The sequence below is a fragment of the Chrysemys picta genome, chromosome 15 (genome assembly GCF_011386835.1).
Source record: "Chrysemys picta bellii isolate R12L10 chromosome 15, ASM1138683v2, whole genome shotgun sequence".
Lineage (NCBI taxonomy): Eukaryota > Metazoa > Chordata > Testudines > Emydidae > Chrysemys > Chrysemys picta.
In genome coordinates this window covers 540012-565077 of record NC_088805.1, presented here as the reverse complement: position 1 = coordinate 565077, position 25066 = coordinate 540012, and the positions used below count along the sequence as shown (strand labels likewise).

At 53.0% G+C, this 25066-nt stretch overlaps 2 protein-coding genes across 5 annotated transcripts; one reads left to right on the top strand and one right to left on the bottom strand.

The window, feature by feature from the left end:
• Positions 1-3600: 3600 nt before the first annotated feature.
• Positions 3601-11833, top strand: MTFP1 (mitochondrial fission process 1). The gene is made up of 4 exons (XM_005278796.5): positions 3601-3893; positions 5195-5322; positions 7169-7401; positions 11152-11833. Exons 1-4 carry the CDS (start codon positions 3839-3841, stop codon positions 11222-11224), a joined length of 489 nt encoding a protein of 162 aa, XP_005278853.1. The 5' UTR covers positions 3601-3838; the 3' UTR covers positions 11225-11833.
• On the bottom strand, positions 11328-22613 carry LOC112060228 (zona pellucida sperm-binding protein 3-like). 4 transcript variants are annotated; one of them, XM_065568399.1, is made up of 9 exons: positions 22458-22613; positions 19236-19373; positions 17867-18058; positions 16428-16608; positions 15831-15942; positions 14680-14771; positions 13943-14037; positions 13046-13126; positions 11328-12687 (listed from the first exon to the last, which is right to left on the bottom strand). In XM_065568399.1, exons 1-9 carry the CDS (start codon positions 22516-22518, stop codon positions 12398-12400), a joined length of 1242 nt encoding a protein of 413 aa, XP_065424471.1. In that variant the 5' UTR covers positions 22519-22613; the 3' UTR covers positions 11328-12397. The 4 variants fall into 4 exon arrangements, with proteins under 4 accessions (XP_065424471.1, XP_065424473.1, XP_065424474.1 ...); XM_065568401.1 differs by lacking the exon at positions 13046-13126; XM_065568402.1 differs by lacking the exon at positions 19236-19373 and having other exon boundaries at positions 22458-22580.
• Between the last annotated feature and the right edge of the window lie 2453 nt (positions 22614-25066).

Genomic DNA, 25066 nt, shown 5'->3' with positions numbered 1-25066 from the left:
GGGGGCCGGCCCCGGGCCTCCGAGAGGGGGGTGTCCCAGGCCTCTGCAGGGGGTGAGGGTGAGCTGCGCCCACTTTGGGAGGCAGGAGCAGCCAGTGTAGGAAGGCAGCAGGGGTCGGGCCCACCCCCGCACTCACGGGGCAGCGAGAGTGGAGTGACCCGGCCCCAGCCTGCTCCGCTCTGCTCCCCCGGCTCCCAGGCTTGGGAGAAGGAGGGGAACCGCCCCCCAGCACTCATCGGCAGCACGGCTGGGAGCCAGCATAGCATAGCAAGCTGGGGCCGGGTCACTCCACTTCCCGCCGCCTGGTGAGTGCAGGGTGGGCCCGACTCTGACCCCTGCTGCAGTCCCCTGGGACGCATAGCTCAGGGGATGGGGTTTGGGGGGGAAGGGGTGGAGTGGGGGTGGGGGTGGGGCAGAGCAGGGGCGGGAGCTGAGGAGAAGGGGTGGGTCTGGGGTGGAGGTAGCTTTCTTGGGTCCTGCTGTGCACAGTCCACAAGGGGCCAGCTCAGCTGTCCGGGGGATTGGGCTGGCTGCTGGAGCTGGATGTAGCACGCAGCTGCGTAGGGCACCAGAAAATTTGGGGCAATTTGGTGCCCCAAATTTCCTGGTGCTCTACCCAGCTGTGTAGTTTGCGTATGGCTAGGGACGGCCCTGGGCACCTGCCACCTTCCAGCGCCTGGTGGACCATTTATTCAAAGGGATGGAGCATTTTGCCCTGGCGTATATTGAGGATCTCTGTGTTTTTAGCCAGACCTGGGAGGACCATGTTTCCCAGGTTAAACAAGTGCTGGGCCAGAACTTCCCCAGACCACTGGCTAAAGTGGCCCCGCTCAGTTCGGTCTCGGAGCGGGGAGAGATGTGACGAAGTGGGGTTTTATTCATCTTGTTATGTTGCATGTGCGTCTTACTGTCCTATACTAATACTATGTGTACAACAGTTTCCCTGTGTACTGCACCAATATTTCGGTGGTGGGAAGTGGGTGTGTGATTTTTGCTGAGGCCCTCGGGGCAGGTGAGGCTGTCCAGCTGTCTGCACGTATGTACCTGAGACCCAGGAGGGGGATGTGACCAGCTGACATCTTTTGCCAGGGAAGCATGACAAAGAGGAGAAGGAGCAACAGGGGTGTCAGAGGGCGGGTCGCTGGAAGCTGGTCAGGCTGCTTGGGGGACTGGAAGAGGGGGAGTCCAGGCCGTCTGGCCCAGAACTCCCCAAGATGGACTTGGCTGAAAGTCACTGATTTCTGAGATCGCAAGCTCTGTTCTACGCGGTGTTCCTGTCAGCTAATAAACCCTTCTGTTCTACACGCTGACTGAGAGTGACTGTTAACTGTAGGAGCTGGGGTGCAGGGCCCTCTGGCTTCCCCAGGAACCCCGCCTGGATGGACTCGCTGCGGGAAGCACACAGGGAGGAAGGAGATGCTGAATACTCCGTGGTCAGATGCAGGAAGGGCGAAGCTAAGTAAGCTTGCCCTGGTGACAATATGCTCAGAGAGAGGAGGCATGCTACACCAGAGTCCTGGCTGGCTTTGTATGGAGTAGTTCCAGAGCATTGACCCAGTGACTCTGTGACACTGGGTCAGAGCAAAGGTCCAGCTAGCCCAGTAGCCTATCTTCCGACAGTGGCCAATGCCAGGTGCCCCAGAGGGAACGAACAGAACAGCAACAGCAACCCCCAGGATCGTCAAGTGATCCATCCCGTTGCCCATTCCCAGCTTCTGGCAAACAGAGGCTAGGGACACCATCCCTGCCCATCCTGGCGAAGACCTATCCTGCAGGAACGTATCTAGTTCTTTTCTGAACCCTGTTATAGTTTTGGCCTTTATAACATCCTCTGGCAAGGAGTTCCACAGGTTGAGTGTGCATTGTGTGAAAAAATACTTCCTTTTGTTTGTTTTAAATCTGCTGTTTATTAATTTCATTTGGTGACCCCTAGTTCTTGTGTTATGAGAAGGAGTAAATAACACTTCCTTATTTACTTTCTCCACACCAGTCATATCATATCCCCCCTTAGTCAACTCTTTTCCAAGCTGAAAAAGTCCCAGTCTTATTAATCTCTCCTCAGCTGTTCCATACCCCTAATCATTTTTGTTGCCCTTTTCTGAACCTTTTCCAATTCCAATATATCTTTTTTGAGATGGGGAGACCACATCTACATGCAGTATTCAAGATGTGGGTGTACCATGGGTTTATATAGAGGCAACCTGATATTTTCTGTCTTATTGTCTATTCCTGTCTTAATGATTCCCAACATTTTGTTGGCTTGACTGCCGCTGCAGATTGAGTGGAAGTTTTCAGAGAACTATCCACAATGACTCCAAGATCTCTTTCTTGAGTGATAACAGCTAATTTAGATCCCATCATTGTATATGTATAGTTGGGATTATGTTTTTCAATGTGCATTACTTTGCATTTATCAACATTGAATTTCATCTGCCATTTTGTTGGCCAGTCACCCAGTTTTGTGAGATCCTTTTGTAGCTCTTCACAGTCTGCCTGGGACTTAACTATGTTGAGTAGTTTTGTATCATCTACAAATGTTGTCACCTCTTTTTACCCCTTTCTCCAGATTGTTTATGAATACATTGAATAGGACTGGTCCCAGTAGGGGGCAGGGATAGCTCAGTGGTTTGAGCATTGGCCTGGTAAACCCAGGGTTGTGAGCTCAATCCTTGAGGGGGCCACTTAGGACTCTGGGGCAAAAATCTGTCTAAGGATTCCCCTTTGAGCAGGGGGCTGGACTAGATGACCTCCTGAGGTCCCTTCTAACCCTGAGATTCTATGCAGGGCCAGCTCCAGGGTTTTGGCCGCTCCAAACAAAAAAAGCCACTATCTGCGGTGGCAATTCGGCGGGAGTCCTTCGCTCGGAGCAGGAGTGAGGGAGTGTCCGCCGAACAGCTGGATCTGCCACCCCTCTCTGAAGTGGCCACCCCAAGCACCTGCTTGGTAAGCTGGTGCCTGGAGCCGGCCCTGATTCTATGATAAATTGAAGCTGAGTTCTGGAAAGGAAATTACAATCTGATTCACAGAGAGGAGCACAAGATAACACACATGCCAGTGGAATACTGTAATTCATAACCCCAGTTTAGCCCTGCATTGTCATTTATTCCCAGCAGAATAGAGCTCTGGTAGAAAGGGATGACCATTATAAGGACATGGGGCTGCTCTGTCTATAAGAACAACCCCCTATATAATGCACTGATGTCTTAGCACAATCAGAGCCATGAACCCAGAGAGTCTAGATTCAGCTGGCAGGGACTCTCAACCCCCTCCTCCTTTTAACTTTCTGAAAGACTCTCCCTTGGGGCTGGAAATGTCCGTGTGTGGTTTCCGATTTTATTCCTGCCTGGAAAGTGGGGTCCGACCGAGGGGAGGCTACTGCCAACTATTCTGGTAGAGATGGCCCTGACCCAACGCTGCAGGCCCAGGCCTTGCAGCAGGAAGGTGGGTGAGTCAGGATCCATTAGAGACCCCTGGCTATTGGGGGTGCTTAGCCCTCCCCCCACAGGACCCTGGCTCTGTGCAGGTGCCCCCGGGGTGACACTGCACACACCACGGGGCAGCGCGGGGGGTAGGGGCGCTAGACTATTTCTGGTGTGACTTCGCTGGGGAAGGCAGCCCAGCTGCCCCCTCCCGGCTGCGGGCGGCGCTGGGCGGCAGAAGTGTCCCGGGGAAGGGCTGGCTGAGCTTGGCTCCCATCGGCCGCCACTAGCAGCCGCCGCGCTTGCCTAGCCCCGCCGGCCGGGCCCCAGGGGGGCGGGGATTTGCTGACACCGCCCTCGGGCTGGATGGCGGCGGCTGACCCGGGGACGGCGTGACGGGAGCCAGCGGCTGCTGCGCCATGGGGCCCCCCGCCGAGCCCGACCTCTACCGCGATACGTGGGTGCGCTACCTGGGTGAGTGTGGGCCCGATCCTGACCCCGTGTAACGCCGGCCCGCCGCGGCCACGCTGCGGGCCCGATCCTGACCCCCCCGCCCGTGTAACGTGTGCACAGCGCGGCACTAGCTCCATGGTCAGTGATGTGTCTGGGAGCAGGATCTTCCGCTGTGTTAGACACCTAGCCGTCCGTGCAGGGCATGCTGCGTGGGCTCCAGGGTGCCGCACACACGTGGGGAAGGGGCTGTGTGTACTCCGAGAGGCAGCCACACTCCATAGCTAATGCTGTAAGGGTTGGTTGTCAGCCTGATTTTTCAGGGTGTTATTGTGTAGCTATGCAATATAGAGTGTGTGTGTTGCTGTGTAACCACACACCGATTTATATAGATCATTGTACAGCGTGTGTGTTGTTGTGCAATCCGTGCACAGCACATTCAGGCGCCCATGCGCTCCTTCCCCACCACCCCCGCCCCGATTGTTGCATTGCAGAGAAGGGGGCCATGTTCCCATGCCACACTATGGAGCATTTGGCTTCTTTGAGTTGCTGGGTCAAATGTGCTCCTGTGACTACTCGCGCCATGGGATCTTCCCGCTGGGGATGGCTTTCTGCCCCTACCCTCAGCGGGCAGCTCGCCCCAAGGTGGCACCGCCCACCCCTTCGTGATGGGCTCCTGGAGGGCGATGCAGGAAACAAAGGGCAAGCGCTCAAGGTGACCTTCCTGCCCATCAGCCCCAGACTAGCGAGGCATCTGCCAGCGCTCAGTGATTCCGTGCTCCGGAGGCACCTGGCACAACCTGCAGGTATGGGAGGCACCAGGGCTAAAAATAATGCAGGAGGCACTGCTGAGAAGCAGGTTGCTCTGAAACTCTGTGTGGTGCATCCATGAGTGAGCCCTGGAGAGCCTTAGAGTAGTGCAGCAGAGGGCAAGTTTCGCCCACACTGCCCTGCCCCATGCCTCAGCCCTGCTGAGGAGGGACCCAGGGCCTAGTCTCTCCTGCGCTGGCACCTCCTGCAGAATTTACATGTGCAGTTCCCAGCCCCCTGATCGCAGAGGTGACCTGATGCAGAATTGTCTGTTCAGTCTGCAGAGAGCCTGACACTCTCTGAGAGGCATGAGCTGCCCATTGGTTGCAAAGAGCTGCCATTCTGAAGCCTAGTGCTGATGCTTGAATGACAACACGTGGACAGCTGATCATTTAGCAACTGGGGTGTTGTGGGTGGAGCTTGGAGTCCCACCATTTTTTTGTTTTAACTCCTCTCTGCCCTGTGCCTTATCCTCTCGGTAACTCTGGCCCCTCCGACCTTGTCCTTTCTTAAAGGCTACGCCAATGAAGTTGGAGAGTCCTTCAGAGCCATTGTGCCCATCTGGCTGGTCTGGGCGAGCTATGGGGTGGCGACTACGTACGTGACGGCTGACGCGATTGATAAGGGAAAGAAGGCAGCTGTTGTAAGTGTCCTGGAGCTCTCAAACCCTTCTGTTACCGCCCCCCAGAGCTGGTTGTCTCCTGGACCCTGGGGATGGCCTGTGTGTGTCCTAAAAGAGAGGGGCCAGAGCAAGATCCTGTCACCTAGACCCTGGTCAGGTCCTGGTGGAGGGAGCAGTGCCAGCGGGAAGGGCAGGCTAGGGTGGGTCTCGCTGTTGGGCCTCTGACCTTCCATGGGACAAGGGCTCCCCTCTCCTGCTGACAAACTGGGCAGCCTGGGGCCAAGTTCTCTCATCTGCCAACTCCACCCTCCCTCTCGTTCCTGCCCAGATCCTGTCTACTGGGCCAGTCCTGCTCATGCACCAAAAGTCTGCTTCTTCCTCTGAGCCCAGGGGCAGTCCCCATCTTTGCACAGACAAAGTCAGTCTTGCACACCTCCGCTGCACAGCTCTCTGTGCTGAGGCCCTGTCTTTCTCTCCCACTCCACCTGCAACAGGCGTCAGACTCCACAGATTGAAGTTCCTGGGCATCTTTTGATTCATGGTGTCAGCTCAGGACTTGTAGTGTCCTGCATCTCTATTCTGTGAAATGCACCTGCCTTTTCCTTTCAGTCCTTTCTCACTCACCTCCCTGTCTCCAGGAGAGCTGGAGGTTAGGACCATAAGAATTCCCCTGCAGGAAGAGACTTGTGGTCCGTCTAGTGCAGTATCCCATGTCCCTGACACTCTGGAAGAGACCCCTGGGTCATCCAGTCCAGAGCCCTGTGTCTGACATTGGCCAGTGCCAGGTGTGTCATAACTGTGCAATATGCTGGGCTGGGGGATCATTCCTGAGCCCATCCTCTGCAAAAGCATTTGGGTTTAGGGCATGCCAGGAGCTGACAGCAGATCCAGGAGCCAGAAAAGCCAGCTACAGCACCTCCAGGAGTGTGGAAGAGGATGCTCTGAGCCCTGCTACCGTACTGGAGACAGAGGGTCAGAGCCTGCTAGCACTGACCCACCATCCAATGTTAGCCAGAGAGCAGGGAGCCATGTGCCATGGTCTGGGTGAGCGGGCCAGGGGAGGCCTGGCTCCCTTTGAAGCGGCGGGTGGGATCCCTGTCAGACACAGCAATGACTTGGCAGCTTCCTTGCTCTGTATTGGCTGTGCTGCCCGGCAGTGCCAAGCTGAGCTCTGTGGCGTGTTCCTGAGTGGTGGTACCTGTCTGGGGAAAGCTGCTGCTAGGCTGTGATCTACACCCTGCACACACCAGGGCAGCACCTGCCCTGCTCAGGTGAGCTAATGGTGAGCTAACCCAGACATGTACAAACACACACAGACCTGACATCCCAGACCTGCACATGTGTGCACAGATCGGTACACCCCCAACCTGCACACACACACCCACAAACCCACACAGAGATCTGTACACCCCCTACCTGCACCTACACCTGTACTCATGCATGCACACACCTGTACACCCCTACCTGCACACCCCTGTACACATGTGCACTTAGACACACACACACAGAGATCTGTACACCCCCAGCTGCACACACACGTGTACACATGTGTGCGCACACACAGATCTATACACCCACTACTTGCAAACACACCTACACACCCCTGCCTGCACACACCTCTGTACACATGTGCGCATGCGCACACAGAGCCCATAACAAACGTGTTTTCTCGGCTTGCCTTCTGCTGTGGTCCATTCCTCTCTGCACCATTTCCCCAAACACACACACGGTCCAGTATGGAACCCCCCTCTTCCACATCAGTGGTACTTTCCTCTCTCTGCACTCCCACACCCACTCCCTGCTGTTCTGCCCCTCTCCTCCAGTGCAGTGTCCCTGATCTCCATGCTCTCCATGCTGCACCCATCAGGCACATGAACACGACGTGGGGAAGACGACGCAGGTGTCCGTGGCTGTGGTGGATACGTTTGTGTGGCAGGCGCTGGCCTCTGTGGCTATCCCCGGCTTTACCATTAACCGCATCTGTGCTGCCTCCCTCTACTTCCTGGGCACCATGACCCACTGGCCCCTCCCCATCCGGAAGTGGATGACCACAGCCATCGGCCTCTCAGCCATTCCCGTCATCATCAAGCCCATTGACAGGTAAGGGCTGGCCTGGCTTCCCTGGCATGCCAAGGGTTAACACAGGTGGCAGGATCAGGGCTCAACACCTGGGGCCCAGGACTCTGGGCAAGAGGCCGGAGGCCTGTGATGCCCTGGGGGGAAGCTGGTGATGGAGGGGGTAGTGTACATTACATGCATAGAGAGGCAGGGTGTTAGAGCAGAGGACTAGGAGTCAAGACTCCTCACTCCACCGTTGACTCATGGTATGGCTTTGGGCCTCATTTTCCCTGTCTCTATCAGCGGTAGCTACAATGCTTGGCATTAAAAATGCAGCATTTGTCAGTAGTGCTCTGCCTTAGGGATAAAAGTGACCCGTGTAAGTGATCCTTGCAAGCCCCTGCACCCTGACCCCACTCCCTGGCAGGAGCGGGGGGCGGGGGGGAAGCCCCCATGCCCCAACCTTATTTCCCCAGCTGGAGTGCTGGGGGAACTGCAAGCCGAAAGGGCCCCACTTGCTCTGGCCCAGGGCCTCACAAACCCCTAATGAGAGTGGAACAACCCCCGAGTGTCTTTGGAGCGAGGCCTCAGGCACTCAACTTCTGCTGAAAGTCCCCTCGTGCCCCAGGCCCTCTGGCAAGTGCAGCCTGTGTGTTCGTTGTCAAGCAGCTCAGAGGGAGCTACCACTGGGGAATGTGCACATACCCTGGCTGCACCATTGCCCTGCACCAGCATGGTGTCACCCTCTCCTGGCACAGCTGCTGTTGAACATCTGGCCGAGCACAGCGCTAGCTCATAGCTAAACCCTGCCCATTGCTTCAAGGAGTCACGGCCCCAGGCAGACTGCAGGGGCGCATGGCTAATATCAGCCTGGGGCTGATGACAAGCCTCAGTGCTCACTAGGAAATTCCTACACTGAGAAATGACCCACAAGCCACCAAGCAAAGGCTGGTGCAGGCCTGGGAAGCTGAAATTGATTGGTTCACGTAGGGCCTCAGCCCTCACTGGTGCCTGGACGTGGTGCATCCTGCCATCCTACATGGTGCTGCTCTTTGCTTTCACCTATCACTCGCTCTGTATTACCAGCACAGGCATCCACACATCATGAGTCAGGCCCCCACCAGCATGGCTTTTTTTAAAGACACCCCCAAAGCCCTATTGTTTTTGGCTGGCTGCCGGTGTCCTAGCTGTTCAGGGTCACAGCTCCAAGCTTTTCTCCACCCGCTACAGGGATAGAACCTGAGTTTCCATTTTAAAAAGTGAGATTCTCACGCTCAGACAACTTGAAACGCTGCAAGCACTAGCTACACCTACATATGCCAAGCATCCCCCTGCACCGAGGGCTGGAAAAGTAGCTGGACATTAAGAGCAGCCCCCTGGCTGCCTCTAATAGGGACTGCTGTGTGTGAGAAGAAACAGGCAGCTAGTATCAAAGAGCAGGTGGCTGGGCAGCACCTAGAATCATAGAATATCAGGGTTGGAAGGGACCTCAGGAGGTCATCTAGTCCAACCCCCTGCTCAATGCAGGACCAATTCCCAACTAAATCATCCCAGCCAGGGCTTTGTCAAGCCTGACCTTAAAAATCTCTAAGGAAGGAAATTCCACCATCTCCCTAGGTAACCCATTCCAGTGCTTCACCACCCTCCTAGTGAAAACGTTTTTCGTAATATCCAACCTAGACCTCCCCCACTGCAACTTGAGACCATTGCTTCTTGTTCTGTCATCTGGTACCACTGAGAACAGTCTAGGTCCATCCTCTTTGGAACCCCCCTTCAGGTAGTTGAAAGCAGCTATCAAATCCCCCCTCATTCTTCTCTTCTGCAGACTAAACAATCCCAGTTCCGTCAGCCACTCCTCATAAGTCATGTGCTCCAGACCCCTAATCATTTTTGTTGCCCTCTGCTGGACTCTTTCCAATTTTTCCACATCCTTCTTCTAATGCGGGGCCCAAAACTGGACACAGGACTCCAGATATGGCCTCACCCATGTCGAATAGAGGGGAATAATAACGTCCCTCGATCTGCTGCCAATGCCCCTACGTATACAGCCCAAAATGCCGTTAGCCTTCTTGGCAACAAGGGCACACTGTTGACTCATATCCAGCTTCTCGTCCACTGTCACCCCTAGGTCCTTTTCTGCAGAACTGCTGCTTAGCCAGTCGGTCCCTAGTCTGTAACAGTGAATGGGATTCTTCCATCCTAAGTGCAGGACTCTGCACTTGTCCTTGTTGAACCTCATCAGGTTTCTTTTGGCCCAATCCTCTAATTTGTCTAGATCCCTCTGTATCCTATCTACCACTCCTCCCAGTTTAGTGTCATCTGCAAACTTGTTGAGAGTGCAGTCCATGCCATCCTCCAGATCATTAATGAAGATATTAAACAAAACCAGCCCCAGGACCGACCCTTGGGGCACTCCGCTTGAAACCAGCTGCCAACTAGACATGGAGCCATTGATCGCTACCCGTTGAGCCCGACAGTCTAGCCAGCTTTCTATCCACCTTATAGTCCATTCATCCAGCCCATACTACTATAACTTGCTGGCAAGAATACTGTGGGAGCCTGTATCAAAAGCTTTGCTAAAGTCAAGGAACAACACATCCACTGCCTTCCCCTTATCCACAGACCCAGTTATCTCCTCATAGAAGGCAATTAGGTTAGTCAGGCATGACTTGCCCTTGGTGAATCCATGCTGACTGTTCCTGATCACTTTCCTCTCCTCTAAGTGCTTCAGAATTGATTCCTTGAGGACCTGCTCCATGATTTTTCCAGGGACTGAGGTGAGGCTGACTGGTCCGTAGTTCCCTGGATCCTCCTCCTTCCCTTTTTTAAAGATGGGTACTACATTAGCCTTTTTCCAGTCATCTGGGACCTCCCCTGCTTGCCATGAGTTTTCAAAGATAATGGCCAATGGCTCTGCAATCTCATCCGCCAACTTATTTAGCGCCCTCGGATGCAGCGCATCCAGCCCCATGGACTTGTGCTCATCCAGTTTTTCTAAATAATCCCGAACCACCTCTTTCTCCACAGAGGGCTGGTCACCTCCTCCCCATACTGTGCTGCCCAGTGCAGCGGTCTGGTAGCGGACCTTGTTTGTGAAGATAGAGGCAAAAAAAGCATTGAGTACATTAGCTTTTCCCACATCCTCTGTCACTAGGTTGCCTCCCTCATTCAGTAAGGGGCCCACACTTTCCTTGACTTTCTTGTTAACATACCTGAAGAAACCCTTCTTGTTACTCTTAACATCTCTTGCTAGCTGCAACTCCAAGTGTGATTTGGCCTTCCTGATTTCACTCCTGCATGCCTGAGCAATATTTTTATACTCCTCCCTGGTCATTTGTCCAATCTTCCACTTCTTGTAAGCTTCTTTTTTGCGTTTAAGGAAGGATTTCACTGTTAAGCCAAGCTGGTCGCCTGCCATATTTACTATTCTTTCTACACATCAGGATGGTTTTTTCCTGCAACCTCAATAAGGATTCTTTAAAATACAGCCAGCTCTCCTGGACTCTTTTCCCCCTCATGTTATTCTCAAGGGATTTACCAGCTAGGAGGCGAGAGAAAGAAGATCAAAGGAGACCATGTGATTAACCCTTTCACTAAGGGCCCAACACTGATCACATTAGAGATGGATACAAATGCTTTCCTTAAGTAACTCCTTGCTGTGAGCTAGTGCTCTGGGGCTGTTTGCTAGGAGAGGGGGCTCAGCTGATGGAATGAAGGGATATGCCAGGGGCACAATGGGATGGGAGAATGAAGACAACTGTTTGAAGTAACCACAGCCTCTCCTCTCTGCAGGTCAGTGGATTTCCTGATGGATTCCAGCCTCCGCAAACTCTACGCGGCAGAAGAGAAATGTCCTCCTTCCTGAGGCAATACAATACAGCTAAAACTGGAGGGGGGGGGGGGGAAGAGAAAGAGAGAACTCCTCACAACTAACTCCACTGTATTTAGAGTAATTTTTGCTATTAAACCAACTTACTGTGAGATGGGGCGGGAGAGCACGTGGGCTGGGCAGCCCTGCCCCAGTGCAGGCTCACCCCTGCTTTAGAGGCATTAGCACCAGACCTGAATTGCCAGAAGCTGGTTGCCCTACCCAAATGCTGGAAGCCCAGCTGCTTTGGCAGCATGGGATTTCAGGGTTGTTCTTGGTCCTTTGTGGCCTGATCCAGCGGAAGGGGGAAGAGGGGAAAGTGCAATTGCTACCAAAACCCAGTGGTGCCAGGAGATATTAAATACAGGCTAGGGCCAATAGATTCTGTATTGGAGGAAGCCCCAGGACAGGTTAGTTTTGGCCCATTGAGATATCTGTATTTACTGTGAAAAAACAAAAAAAAACCCACACACCTCTTCTGGGGGTTAATTGCACTAACTCACATTCCTCTAACTGGCTCCAGTTCCTGCTGTTGTCTTACAGTGGGAACCTGACTAGTCAACACTAGCAATTCCCTCTCCTCAGAATAAACTGCTTTAACCTGAATTCACTCCAGTTCCATGTGCTATTGAACTAATTAGTTAGGCTCCCTCTGCTTTAGTGCAGGGACGGTCTTAATAGCCATGATATGCTGGCAGGGAGAGAAGTGAGGAGGTTTGTCTCTCCCTTCCTCTAAGCCTCACAGAAGCAGACAATGCAATATACAGACACCAGAAAATGCAGGATTTGGGTGGTGCCCACTGTAGCACCCCAGCCTGCAGCTGTAGCCTCAAAGCATTGGCCCTGACCTCTAGCACAGCTTTGGTTTAACTGCTAGCCTTGAGATACCCTATACTCCAGCTCTATTTTCTGAGTCATTTGCTACTAGGGAGGTCCCCTGGTTCATTGTTACAGGTCAGTTGAAGGCAGAGATTGGCCCTGTGCATAGGTGGCAAGTGCACTTGCATGTCAGGACACTGGTACTTGCACCTGTTATTGCTGAGCTTCACACAAAGCTCCAGCTCCTTGGCTTTTGCCTCCTCCCCACCACCCCCATTTGTCAGCAGAGGGAAGCAAGACAAGAGATGAACATTAGAGAAATAGAGCATTTATTGTAGCTTGAAGGGCTGGTTATTCCTTCTCTGATGCATCTGTATTCAAGTTGTAGTCTATGCTGGATTCTCTCTCAGCCTTCTGCATCTCTTCAGCAGTCACGAGGGCGTTCACCACACTCTGCAGCTCTGTCTGGTAGGGGTACTCCTTCCTCTTCCTCAGCAGCCTTTGCCCTTTGCTGCGCTGGTATGACCGGAACAAGGCCAGAGCCAGAGCTAAGAGGCCTCCTACAAAGAGGGCTCCCACTAGACAGCTGCCTACAAAAGCAACACCCACCAGCAGAAGCTTCTTCAGGGTGCGGCATCGTTCTAGGGGACAGAGACATTCAGGGATTGAGTCCAGACCAAGTGGACCAAATTAAAATGTAACCCCAGGAGAAGCCAGTCTAAGGCTAAGAGCCCTGCATTTGCATATCTGTGCCATGTGCATAGCCATTCATTAGATGCCACCTACAGAGAAGTGCCCAGAACTGTGGTTACAAGCAATGCCAGCTGGGAGCTAAAGCAGCAAGTACTGCCTTCTTACTCAGACCAGTGCCAACAGAGCTTTTAGCATGGTCTTAGCCATTTCCAGGTGTAGTAGACTCACGGGTCCTTCCAACCCTAAGTTAGTCATTCCCACTTCCCTCCCAATACAAGGAGTTTGACAGGTCTCATTTGCACCTACCTTCATACCATGGAGCCTCTTCCTTGTGCACCATCAAGGGGCCAGCTACCTTTCTATGGAGCATCCCTTCACCTACAAACTCTGGAGGAAAACAGGTCTTTGTACCCACACTCAGACTGGGTTGTCCAGTCACTTTACAGAGGCAACTGAGCACAGCCATGGAGATCTATGCGATGGCTGCAGCCACCTTCATGCCACAAGGAGATAGAGGTTACAGGTCCCAGCATGCAGCTACACTGCTCTCTCCAAGAGAGTCACTACAGGCTGCACTGCCATATTGAGAGGGTTTTGGTTAACAGAACAGGGGTTACTTGTGTGAGAGGGTCCAATACCCGCCTCAGGTGCCACAGCTTGATTTGGCAAGGTGGTTTGATACCATGTAGCAACCAACAAAGTGCTCCATAGGATGGAGTGGAGGCTGCCGAGTCTGATGTTAGATAGGGCCTTTGTGTTAGTGTCCCCACCAGAGCAGGGAGGTGGTTGTGACTGGCTCCTGTTGGATAGCTAAACTTCCCCCCCCTCACCATGTATTGAGGCTCACAGAAGAGCACGTTTCCTCAACATTGCCCCACTCTTGTTGGATGTGTTGTTGCCCTCACAACCACTCAAGTCCAATGGAGAGCCTAATGCTAACTAGCCACAGCAGAGTGGCTAACAGGAATCCAGAAGCCCTCCCCCTGGGCAGATGAAGCACCCTCTTATGGCATTGCTGCAAGGTCCTGCCTGCAGTCTGCTGAGATAGCTGCAGAGATCCAGATGTTCTCTGCTGGGGCTAAGACAGTGACTACACCCCAGCCTCCCCACATTCTGTCTGGGGAGCACTCACCAACTGGCCATACAATCTGGTTGCACAGTATCAAGCATGCAGAGAAGATAATGGACACAGGGTCCTGGTACCTCTTAGTTCTCCTGGGGGAGCAGAGTCAGCAGGGCAGTGGCTGTCACAGCAGCTACACTTTAAGTTTTGGGAAGGGTCCTCTAGGTTCTGCCAGCTGGAGATAGTGAGAGGAAGGAGTCACTGGGCAGCAGTCCCTACACAGCACATCTGGGGTCAGGAGTGGTCCTACAGAGAGGGTAGCCCATATAGCCCCACAAGCAGGCACTTTGAGGACAGGTGAGCCCCATACCATTATAGCCTTGGCTTCTCTGCAGAGAACCCACCAGCTGATGACAGTTGTGGTGGCCATTTCCATGTGGCAGCTTGCCCACTAGAACTGAATGGAAACCCCCTACTTCCACATAGGCTACAACCACCAAATGGTAACTACTGATCAGAGCTGGATTCAAACCTGCTTCTGGGAGGTACCCTCCCTAGTGCCAGTCCCCTCCATACCCTGCCTGCAATGGCATCATGTTGGCAGGGGAGCCACATTTGAGCCAGGTCATGGTGGCTCCAGTTTAGTCACACATGCCCTCCCTCCAAGCATAGCCTAGAGAGCCTTCTCCAGGCATTGTTTGACAGATGCTCTGGAGTGGTGTCTCATTTGTGCTCAGATGTGAAAAAGCACTTCCCCAGATGTGACTATTGCAACAGCCCTGCCAGCTGTTTCTTCTATTGGAGAGCCCCACTAGTCCCAGTGTTATGGGGTGCTTTGGTTATGTCCCCCAGTAATGCACTGAATGGCTGAACAGACCTGAAGGAGGTACTGTTGTAATAGCAGGACTTCTTCCCTAGGCTTGTGAGGCTCTCCTGGCCCCATGCAGTCAGCAGGCAGTGAATGTAGATCTGAAAGAGACAGCTTGTGCTCAGAGCAAACCCTGAGCTCCCACCCCAGATTGGCCAGTGGCACCTGGGATGACAGTTTACATATGGGCTAGGCTGCAGAGGAGTTGAGCTCAAGGTCATGATCAGAGCAGCCAGGGGAAACCCTTGGGCCTGCACTGACTGACAATTTCATTTGATGCCCTAAGTTTGGAGGGAGCCTGGCAGGTGTCCAGAAGCAGACAGGGGATGGTGGGCTTGCCCACTGCCGTGCAACTGCCATACATGCAGCCTTCCCACTCCAGGCAGGTCCAGAGCCTCTGGGGAACAGAAGTGAAGATTGTGCACAAATGAGGGCCCAGGAAGAGTTGGCTGCCTGGAGAGGCAGCACACAGGGAGCTTGTGGCTGAATGATCCTGAGGACTGAGCCAAGCACAAGCCTCTCTTCTGAACCATTTGCTGTACATGCTCAGCCAGTCTGGCTACTGCACATGTTCCAGGGCAGACATCTCCCAGAAGACCCCAGCTGCATTGTTGGAGATGCAAGCTGGTGCCCTGCAAGGGACTGAGCATCTGAGCCTGGGCAATAGGGCAGGACATAGCACTGCCTTCCTAGATCAGTCTTGCACAGCAAGGATGACCCCCTGTTCTAGCCAGGCAGTTAAAGCACCTTGCTAACAGGGCAGAGGAGGCTTTGGGATCCTTGTATGAGGATCTGGAGTCCAGTTAAGGTGGCTTTCACAGAGCAGTTCCTGCTTTTCTGGCTTAGCTGGGAGGGGCAGGCAGCGTCTCTCATAGGGCACCCTCTGTTCAGAATTAGGACCCTGAAGCAAAACAGGCAATTGCTGCTGAGTGCCTTGGCCAGGCTGCAAGGTACAGACAGCTCGGTTCAGTCACTGCAGGGAGCTCGTTCAAGGCTCCCAAGTCCGCTGCTTAGTTGGCAGCATCTGAGGCGGCAGGTGTGCAGACTGCTGCTCTCCTCCATCAGCCCATGGCTGGGCTCAGCCACCCCTTTCAGCCACTAGCAGAACGATACCCAAGCACAGAGCCAGTCACACTCCCCCACCCATAGTGGGGCCTCACCTTTTCCTCTGGTTCATCAGCCAGCATGAAAGCTGGGGTGGCAAACTGCAAGGCAGAATCCTCAGGCCGACACCAGACAGCAACATCCCCAGACTTCCCCCCATGCAGACACCTGGGGGAGACAAGGGAGCCAGCCAGGGATGCCTTCAGTAGGGTCACAGCCTTCAGAAGGGGGAAGGGATCAGAGGAAGTGCCCTCCCCAGTAGTGAGTGCAGACCGAGTGTGAGGTGACCAGGCTGCCATTCTTCCCATTGACTTGTCCTAGGCTACCCAATACCAAGGTGATGGGCACAGCACAAGAAGAGACTCCCTCAAGTGTATGCATTGGAGTTACATGTTCCCCTGCTAGAGCAAGGGATCCACACACCCCTACCTCCAAGAGAGTGAACAGGGATGAGGGTTTAATATAGGAACCAGCTGAGGGTCAAAGAGCACCTTCTCCCCCTGCTGTATTTTTGCTCCAGGGAAGTGCTGAAATCCCACCAGCAGGATAGATCACATGTCCCTATGTTGGGAGTGAGACCCCACAGCTGAGGGCATGCAGAACAAGCCCAAACACCTCAGTGTCTGATCTCCCCACCCTTTACCCCCACTGACCCATGATTGTTCACAATCACATAGATCCTCCTGGAATGGCTCAGGTGCTCTGCATGGCTCCCATAGCACTCATCCACATAGATTCTTGGAGAGACACCTGCACTGGATTCCACTTTGGCCTCAACACGGATGGGAGAGCCAGGGGTGTATGTTGGGGGCTCTGCCATCACACTGAAGTCCTCTGGGGGGGAGGAGAGGATAGGTTAGGTTACATGTGCCAATGTCTTGCACTATCCCAACTAAGCTGGAAGCACCTCTGAAGAGGTGGGCCTGTCTCATCCACCCAGTGACAGGGGGAGTGCCCCATGGGCTGAGAACACCTTCTTTCCAGCAGCCGCGGAGGTCACAGGATGGAGAAAGTCTGTATTGGGTCCTTGCACTCAGGAACAGTGAGCCATAGCTGTTCACTATGGACATCTCCATGCTAGGATCTGTGCTCTCCAGAAGGGTCAAACCAGCAACCACCCTTCCCAGGATTCTTCAGCCCAGGAAAGGAGTAAGTGGTCGAGGGGTGGATGAAGGCCACCTAGCCCTTGAGCTCAGTTACCATCAATCCGAACTGGATTGGAAACTAAGCTATTGCTTCCCAGGAGCCCATGGCTGGAGTCTGAGGTGTCAGAAGTTCAACTCCATGGTAAATGTTAAGACTGAGACCTACTCAAACTTGTGCTGGGGCGGGGGAGGGGGGAGACCCCCTGTCACCAATAAGCCACCAGCTGGAGCATACAAACAGCTCAGGGTACAGGGAAGCTACTGAATGCCCCAGCTAGACAGATAGAGGCTAATCTAATCCAGAAATGTGTGGTTGCAACCACACAAAACTCATTTATGAAACCCTTTGCTGAAGAGCTAGCCCCATATGCTGGCCCTTAAGCCTGCCACCCTTGGCATTTAATCCCAGTCATTTGGCTCCAGCACCCATCTGAATGAACCTGTGTGGGTGTTGGGCCAGCAGAGGTTCAGTGCTATAGAGTGATCCACCCTTTGACCTGATTAGCTGGGCTGAGGGTGGCAGCTTCCCACTCTCAAGGTGAAAAAAAAAACAAAAAACTGGTGTTAAGCAACACTTCCAATGTCTCCCTGAGGAAGTACCTTTGCTTTCTCAACACAAAGCCCTGCACATGGGGCAGTCCAGGAAAGGATGGGGTGGGGGGAGGGAGGGAATAAGTCAATAGTCACCATTAACAAGATGAACCTAAGATGCCTGAAGGCAGTCACATCCAGGAGCATGTTAACCAGATATCCATGGCCAGATTGTTATCCTAGAGACAGCTGGCTTAAACTCATACTGACAGCTAGGCAGCTGGGTTAGTGTTTACCAGAGTTGGTTTTGTACGTGGGGTGGGGAGGACAAACAGTGCAGAACTGAACATTGAGAAGGCAGAAGGCTGCATCTCTTACACATGGCAACCTCACCAAGATCTGTAAGAAGGTCTCACCATTCAGGATCCTTAGGGTGAAGTTTATCTTCGCAGACTTTATGGAGTGGCCACCTTGCAGGAACTGGACATGACCTGGTGTCCTAGCTGAGAGATGGCCAGCCACTGTGGTACCAGAGGGGGCTGAAGCAGCAGGTGTCACTGTGCTGTTAGAGGAATCACCCCAGAAGGGGGACACTAGATCTTTGGCAGCTATGAGAGAAGAATTGAGAACTAGACTTGAATCTACATTGAACAGCATCTGCAGGAACATAGGAAGTGCCAAACTGGATCAGACCAGCAGTCCTATTCCCAAAAGTGTCCAATTGGAGAGACTTTAGAGGAATGTGCAACTAGGCTCCCCATGGGGGAAATTTATCATTAAATACTCACCCCCACTGGGAAGTTTGGTTTATGCCATGGTTTAGACCTCAACATGGAAATGTTCTTTCGACCCACAGAAAATCTTAGTCTGGCAGAGTTCTTGACCTCAATGCATTTTGGTAGCATTGAAATCCACACTTAGGCAAGTCTTATCAGTTTTAAATTTGCTGCATTCTAATTCCACTGGTGTCCATTTGTTCTTGGAATGGAAGAATGGGTGGGTAGGAGCATCTTGTCTACTTTCTATCCCATTCTTTAGACTGGAGACCTTCATCAGGTCCTCTGATTCATTGATGCACCATACAGGCTCCTCTCAGCCCTCCCCATGCAGCATTCACCAGCCTGATTATGGCCACAGAACTGGCCAAGTGTGACCTCCACCACCACCGAGGGACCTACTGAAAATAGGTTCAGCAGAGAACCTATGGAGAGGCCAACCCGAGACCTGCAGCACTACAAGATGGGCCATTAAGTATACATGGGTTTCTAGGTAGCTGGTCTTTCCTCCCATGAAGAGGGTAGAAGGGCATGGACAGGTGCAATAGGACCTGCCTTTGGGTCATTCTGGAAGGAGGGGTTGGAGAGTAATTAAGAGGGCTAGTCAGCAGCTCCCAGAAGGCAGATGACAACAGCCCCAGATGGCTCATCCTTCAGGAAGAGTCATCCTTAGGCTGGATTAGGGGAATACTGCCCTACAAACATGTAACCAACTTCTGCACTAAGGGGACAGCCTGGCTAGGTTGCAACCTTCAAGTCAGTGGTTATTTTGCTGAGCAGCAGCCCACCAAGCAACAGGCAAGCACTGCCTACCCTCCAGAGCCCTGCCTCACCCAGTGAGGGGATGGCAGTGATGCAGGGTTCAGAGCAGAGAATAAGCACCACAGAGTTTCAAGGATGCTGCTGCAGATCTGCTGAGGGCCTAACCCAAGATGGAAGTAGCTAGTATCAGCTCATGGGCTTTTGCAGGGCTTGGCCTGCCTGACTCAGGAGGCCAAGAGTTTCTCACCATTCAGGACTTTATGGAAGAGGCTCATCTTTGCAGACTGTGCAGTTGTGGCATCTTGCAGACTGTGACCTGTGGCAATAGCTGCTGTGGTTGGGTGCGAGGAGCTGTTCAATTGGGAGGGAACCAACTCTGGGACAACTAGAGAAGGAAACCTTTGATTATTGGCCTGACTCAGCCTGGGTTAGCTACTATGCTTAGAGTCTCCTCCACTCACGGTGCACAAGCCAGGCACCGCAGTTGGAGAAGTGATCCTAGCTAGCCTTCAGTCTCCTTCGCATGGAGCGAGATGGTAAATGGAGACCTTAACAGTATGGATTCCTAGGATCCAAGGCATCACAACAAAGCAGGGAATTTGTTCCTTTAAATCCAAAGTTATCAGATGATAGGGAGCTAGTTGCAGAAAAACCCAGCCATACCAAGGAAGCGGGACCCAGCAAGAGTACAGACCCCAAGAGAAGTGCTCATACAGGTTGAGAACTTCCTTCAGAGCAAGGAATGTCCAGGCAGAGAGGGAGCATCCAGACTAGGGTGTAGACAGTTATACAGCAAGTGAAGTGTCACCACTCCCCAGCCCAGGGCTGCAGGGGTGGGGGGGTGGGAAGGGAGGAGAGAAGAGAAAGGGTGGCAGAAGCATCTCTCTCCTTTCTCATGGCCTACATATAAAGTCAGTGGATGCTCCAGCTCCTAGGGGTCAGGTGTCCACATCCCCAGCTAGCACCATTGTTATCAGTCACAGCAGGGACCCAAGGGAATATGGAGTGGGCAAAGTCCAATGTTGCCGATACTGGATTGATAAGAGACTCTCATAGCATTTGGTGGTTCTCTTACAGCCCCAGCTCTTGTAGTCATGCAAGTTCTTGTAGTCTCAGCTTTCATTTAATACAGTAACTGCTCACTTAACATCCTCCTTACTCATCCTCACTTAACATTGTTTCAAAGTTATGTCGCTGGTCAATTAGGGAACATACTCATTTAAAGATGTGCAATGCTCCCTTTTAACATCATTTGGCTGCCTGCTCTGTCCACTGCTTGTAAGATTCTGTGGAAGTGCAATGCTCCCTTGTAAAGTTGCTACTCAAGTTCCTCTTCTCTGCTGCCTCCCCAGTGCTTCCCCCACCGCCAAGCAGGCAGCGCTTAGGACTTTCTGGGAGTGAGGAGCGGGGAAGCAGCATGCTCCAGAGAGGAGGTGGAGTGGGGGTGGGAAGAGGTGGGCCTGGAGTGCAGCAGGGACTGGAAGAGGCAGGCCTGGAGCATCCCCTGGCAAAGTCTGCGCCTGTTCTTCTCTGGGGAAGCTGCTGCTGCAAAGGTGCTTCCTCACCTGCAGCAGGCTGTGCCTGTGTGGGGTAAGCCAGGGGCACTTCCTAATCACAGTATTGTACATAATGCCTTTTGTCTGCCCCAAGAAAAGTGTCCTTGGAACCTAACCCCCTGCATTTACATTAACTCTTATGGGAAAATTGGATTCATTTAACATAGTTTCACTAAAAGTTGCATTTTTCAGGAACAAACTACAATGTTAAGTGAGGAGTTACTGTAGTGAGTTTCTAGCCTTAGGTAGAGAAGAGCTTGAAATTGACTTGAGTGCACCCTAAAGGCTCAGAAACCAGAAGTAAATAGAGCTTTAAGACACATGGCATTCTCTATCAAATCATAAAATGGTATTACCAATGCCAAGCTTTGTTTTTAAAGCCTCTGATTCCCCCCCCCCCCCCCCCATGGCCCAGGCAGGTCAGTGCTAAGGCATAATAGCAAGGTAGCAGATGGGGGAAGCTCACAGTCTGCCTGGTGTACTCGAGCTAGAGACCATTTTAGTCTCCAGGGCTGAGGCACCTTTCTCCAGCATTAAGCCCCAGCATGGCATTTCAGTCTACAGCTTACTCCCTAGACACTAAACAAGCCCATTTTCCTTGGGCACATGGTTTTCATTAGCCCAAACAATCGGATAGCAATTTAGTCTAGTGTCAGAGGCAGGGGACACCACAACAGTTCCTAGCCTGCTCAAGGGTAATAAAAGCCAGAACTTTTTGCTGTCCCCTCCTGCCTCAACACCTGGTTACAAAAAGCCCTCTTAGATCAGCTTTGACTTCTTTAGGCAGATCCCTGTGGAAGCACCTTTGCCTCCAGTGCCTCATGCAGTGAGGAGAAGCAGAAAGACATAGGGGAGTGGTGGAAAATCAAGTTGGAGGCAAGTCAAGACTGAATCTCTTTTAAGAAGTTATGCTATATCTCAGATAAGGGTTTTTTCTGGGGGGGAGGGGCCAGGGGAAAGGAGAGTTTAGCCTTTGTTAGGCACAGGGCCGGCTCCAGGGTTTTGGCCACCCCAAGCAGCCAAACCCAAAAAAAAAAAAAAAAAAAGCCGTGATCGCGATCTGCGGCGGCAATTCAGCGGGAGGTCCTTCACTCCCAGGCGGAGTGACGGACCCTCCGCTGAATTGCCACTGAATACCTGGAACTGCCGCCCCTGTCCGGAACGGCCGCCCCAAGCGCCTGCTTGAGAAGCTGGTGCCGGCCCTGGTTAGGCAGGTGGTCAGACTAGATGCTTCTAGCCTTAAGTTCTACGAAATGCAGAGAGTGCAGGCTAGACTTCTGGTGGAAGTGTGCCTTGGTTACAAAAGATGAGACATGCCTGTCCATAGACAGCTTCCTCTCACATGGAAATAAACAGCAACCAGTGAGTGGAGCTAGAGATCAAGCTACATGTTCTCAACATATTCAGGGTAACACTGCTTAGAATGCAGTATGATCACACTCAAACAAGGGGAGCAGTCTACTTTGTCTCTTCAAGAAAGAAGCACAATTCCCCGCACTTCTCCATAGCTGGCTGCTACTAGGCCCATATCACATCTGCCCCACAGCCTGCAAGCAGGACCAGGAAAACCCCCATGCCATTTAAAGTGATGACTTACCATTTTAATACCCCACACTTCTGAGTTAAGCAGACACCCTAGAAAAAGACTAGCCTAACCTAAGGCATCAGACACCATCTCACCTAGCATACTGGAGTGCCCAAGCCTCCCAGTAGAGAAGACAAGAGACCCTAATAGTAGGACTGCTAAGTAAAGATGTTACAGGGTAAGAAATCCCCTAGCTGTTTTCTAAGGTTCTTGTGATCAGGCAAATAAAGGACAGCAAGCAGAACACCCAGCACAGCATTAAGACAGCATAACAGCTCACACCATTGTTATTAAGCTCAGCAACACAAGTGGCTCAGTCTCAGATTACCTGGCACCCCGAACACTGCTACACAGACAGCCACAACCAGGACCACCCTCCAGGGAGCCATCCTAGGAAAGAAATGATTCAGAACACTAGCTCTCCAGCCCCTGTAAATAGGCCCTGCAGCAGGTGCTCTGAGAGGGAACAAGACCCACCTGAGTCAGCTTCAGCTCAAGAGCTCTGCCTCCTCATTGGGCAGTTCACCTGGATTACCACCTGGAGGGGGGGGGGGGGGAATCAGTGCCAAAGCAAAAGCTCGTCGAGATTCCCTGGGCACACCTGGATCAGATTCACCCTTCTCCTAGAAATGGGTCTCCTCCAGTCCCACTGTAGTGGGGAGGGATCACAGCCCATGTAGATTTAAACACATAGTAAAAGTGCTGAGTGGAGACTCCCTATTAATTTAGCTGACAAGTGCTTAATATCAATGCTAGGAGCAGTGCTAAAGGTTCAGGGGTTCTGCCCAGCCCAAATATCTAACATGTCCAGTGTTTTCTAACCCCAGGCTCTGAAAATCTCACTGGCTCTGGCTCTCCCATTGGCTTTCCAGTCTCTTGATTCCAGTAGGGCTGTATATGCCTTACAGATTGTCAGCTGTGCAGGGATTATTTATTTTTTCATAGAATCATAGAATCATAGAATATCAGAGTTGGAAGGGACCTCAAGAGGTCATCTAGTCCAACCCCCTGCTCAAAGCAGGACCAATTCCCAACTAAATCATCCCAGCCAGGGCTTTGTCAAGCCGGGCCTTTTTGCAGTAAGATAGCACCTAGAAGCTGCTGCCTACTGAGATCTGGGCCCCATTGCACTAGGAGTTGTGCACACACATAGGAAGAGATAGCCCCTGCTCTGGTGATGGGGTTGCCCCCAAATATGGGACATCAGCGAGAGGTTTTCAAATTTCAGGCAAGGTGGGGCACAGGTTTTGGGAGGAGGGTTGTGTCTCATCTCATGAGAACCAGTTTCTCTGTCCCTATCAATTTCCTTGAGGTGAGGAATGGATGGTGGGAAGGGGTGTGCTCAGAGGATGGTCTGGGCCTGGTCTCCAAGGAGTTCATGCCCCCAAAAGAGATTAGTTTGCAATCAAGGTTTAAGTAGTCTCAGAAGCACAATTCTCTCCTTGCTTGTCTAGCCTGGGCAGCTCACAGAACTCTCTGGGGCTCCTGGCTGTGGGACCAGCCCCTGTCTTGCCTCTGCTAGCCTGGCACTACCCTCTCCTCCCACCTGACCTCACTATCTACAGTATTCACCCCCCCCCCCATTATCCTCTGAGATGACAGAATGGCTGGCATCCTATAGACCTCTGTATCCCAGCATGCTGCCTCTAGAGCTGCCAGGTGTCTGGTTTTCGACCGGAATGCCCAGTTGAAAAAGGACTTTGGCAGCTCTGGTCAACACTGCTGGTTAAAAGACTGGTCGGCGGCGCAGTGGGGCTAAGGCAGGTTCCCTGCCTGCTATGGCTCTGCGTGCCGCACAGCTCCCAGAAGCAGCGGCACGTCCCTCCTCTGGCTCCTATGAACCGCGTCCAATGGGAGCTGTGGGGGCAGAACCCGTGGACAGGGCAGTGCGCAGAACCACCTGGCTGCATTTCCGCATAGGAGCCAGAGGGGGACATGCTGCTGCTTCCAGGACCTGCGTGAGGTAAGTGCCGCCCAGAGGCTGCACCGCTGACCTCCTCCTGCGCCCCAACTCCCTGCCCCAGCCCCAGCCCTGATCCCCCTCCCTCCCTCCGAACCCCTTGGTCCCAGCCTGGAGCACCCTCCTACACCCCAAACACCTCATCCCCAGCCCCACACCAGAGCCTGCACTTCCAGCCGGAGCCCTCACCCTCTCCCACATCCCAACCCACTGCCTCAGCCTGGAGCCCCCTCCCGCACCCTGAATCCCTCATTTCTGCCCCATCCAAGAGCCCGCATGCCCAGCTGGAGCCCGCATCCCCTCCTGCGCCCCAACCCCCTGAGCCAGCCTGGTGAAAATGAGCGAGTGAGTGAGGGTGGGAGGATGGGGTGATCAGGGGCGGAGCCTCAGAGAAGGGGCAGGGCAGAGAGCATGGCAAGGATGTGCGAGTAGAAAGATGGCAACCCTAGCTGCCTCTCCAACCTGGCAGCCTATGCTCTACTGCACTGACTGAGTCGCTGGGGAACATGATGGTGGTTACTGACGGGGGTCTGGGCCTCCTCCACATCCTCTTCCCTCTCAACCCCCCCTCCAGGCTATATCAGGACATTGGCTCCAATGCAGTGTTGGCAGAGACAGAGGCTGGGATGAGAGGCGGAGTGACCCAAGTGAAGTGCAGGAAGCGAGATGGTGGGACAGCTGCCCAGGAGAGTGAGGGGCCATGGGGATGGGGTGTGGAGCAGGGAGCTCTTGGCCACACACAGGAAATTCCTGGCTTTGGTCCCTACTCATTGTCTTTGTTTAAGCATTTATATCACATCACTGTTGTCCAGACCTTCCCTGTTTCCCCGAAATAACCATGCAACCACAACCATAGAGCAGATGCTCCTTGATGCCACCTGCTCTTCCCTGCACCCCCTGCACCACTGCTGGATCTTGAGCCAGGCTGCTATTGTGCCCCTGCTGCCCACACATTTCCTCCCGCACCAGGAGGGGGT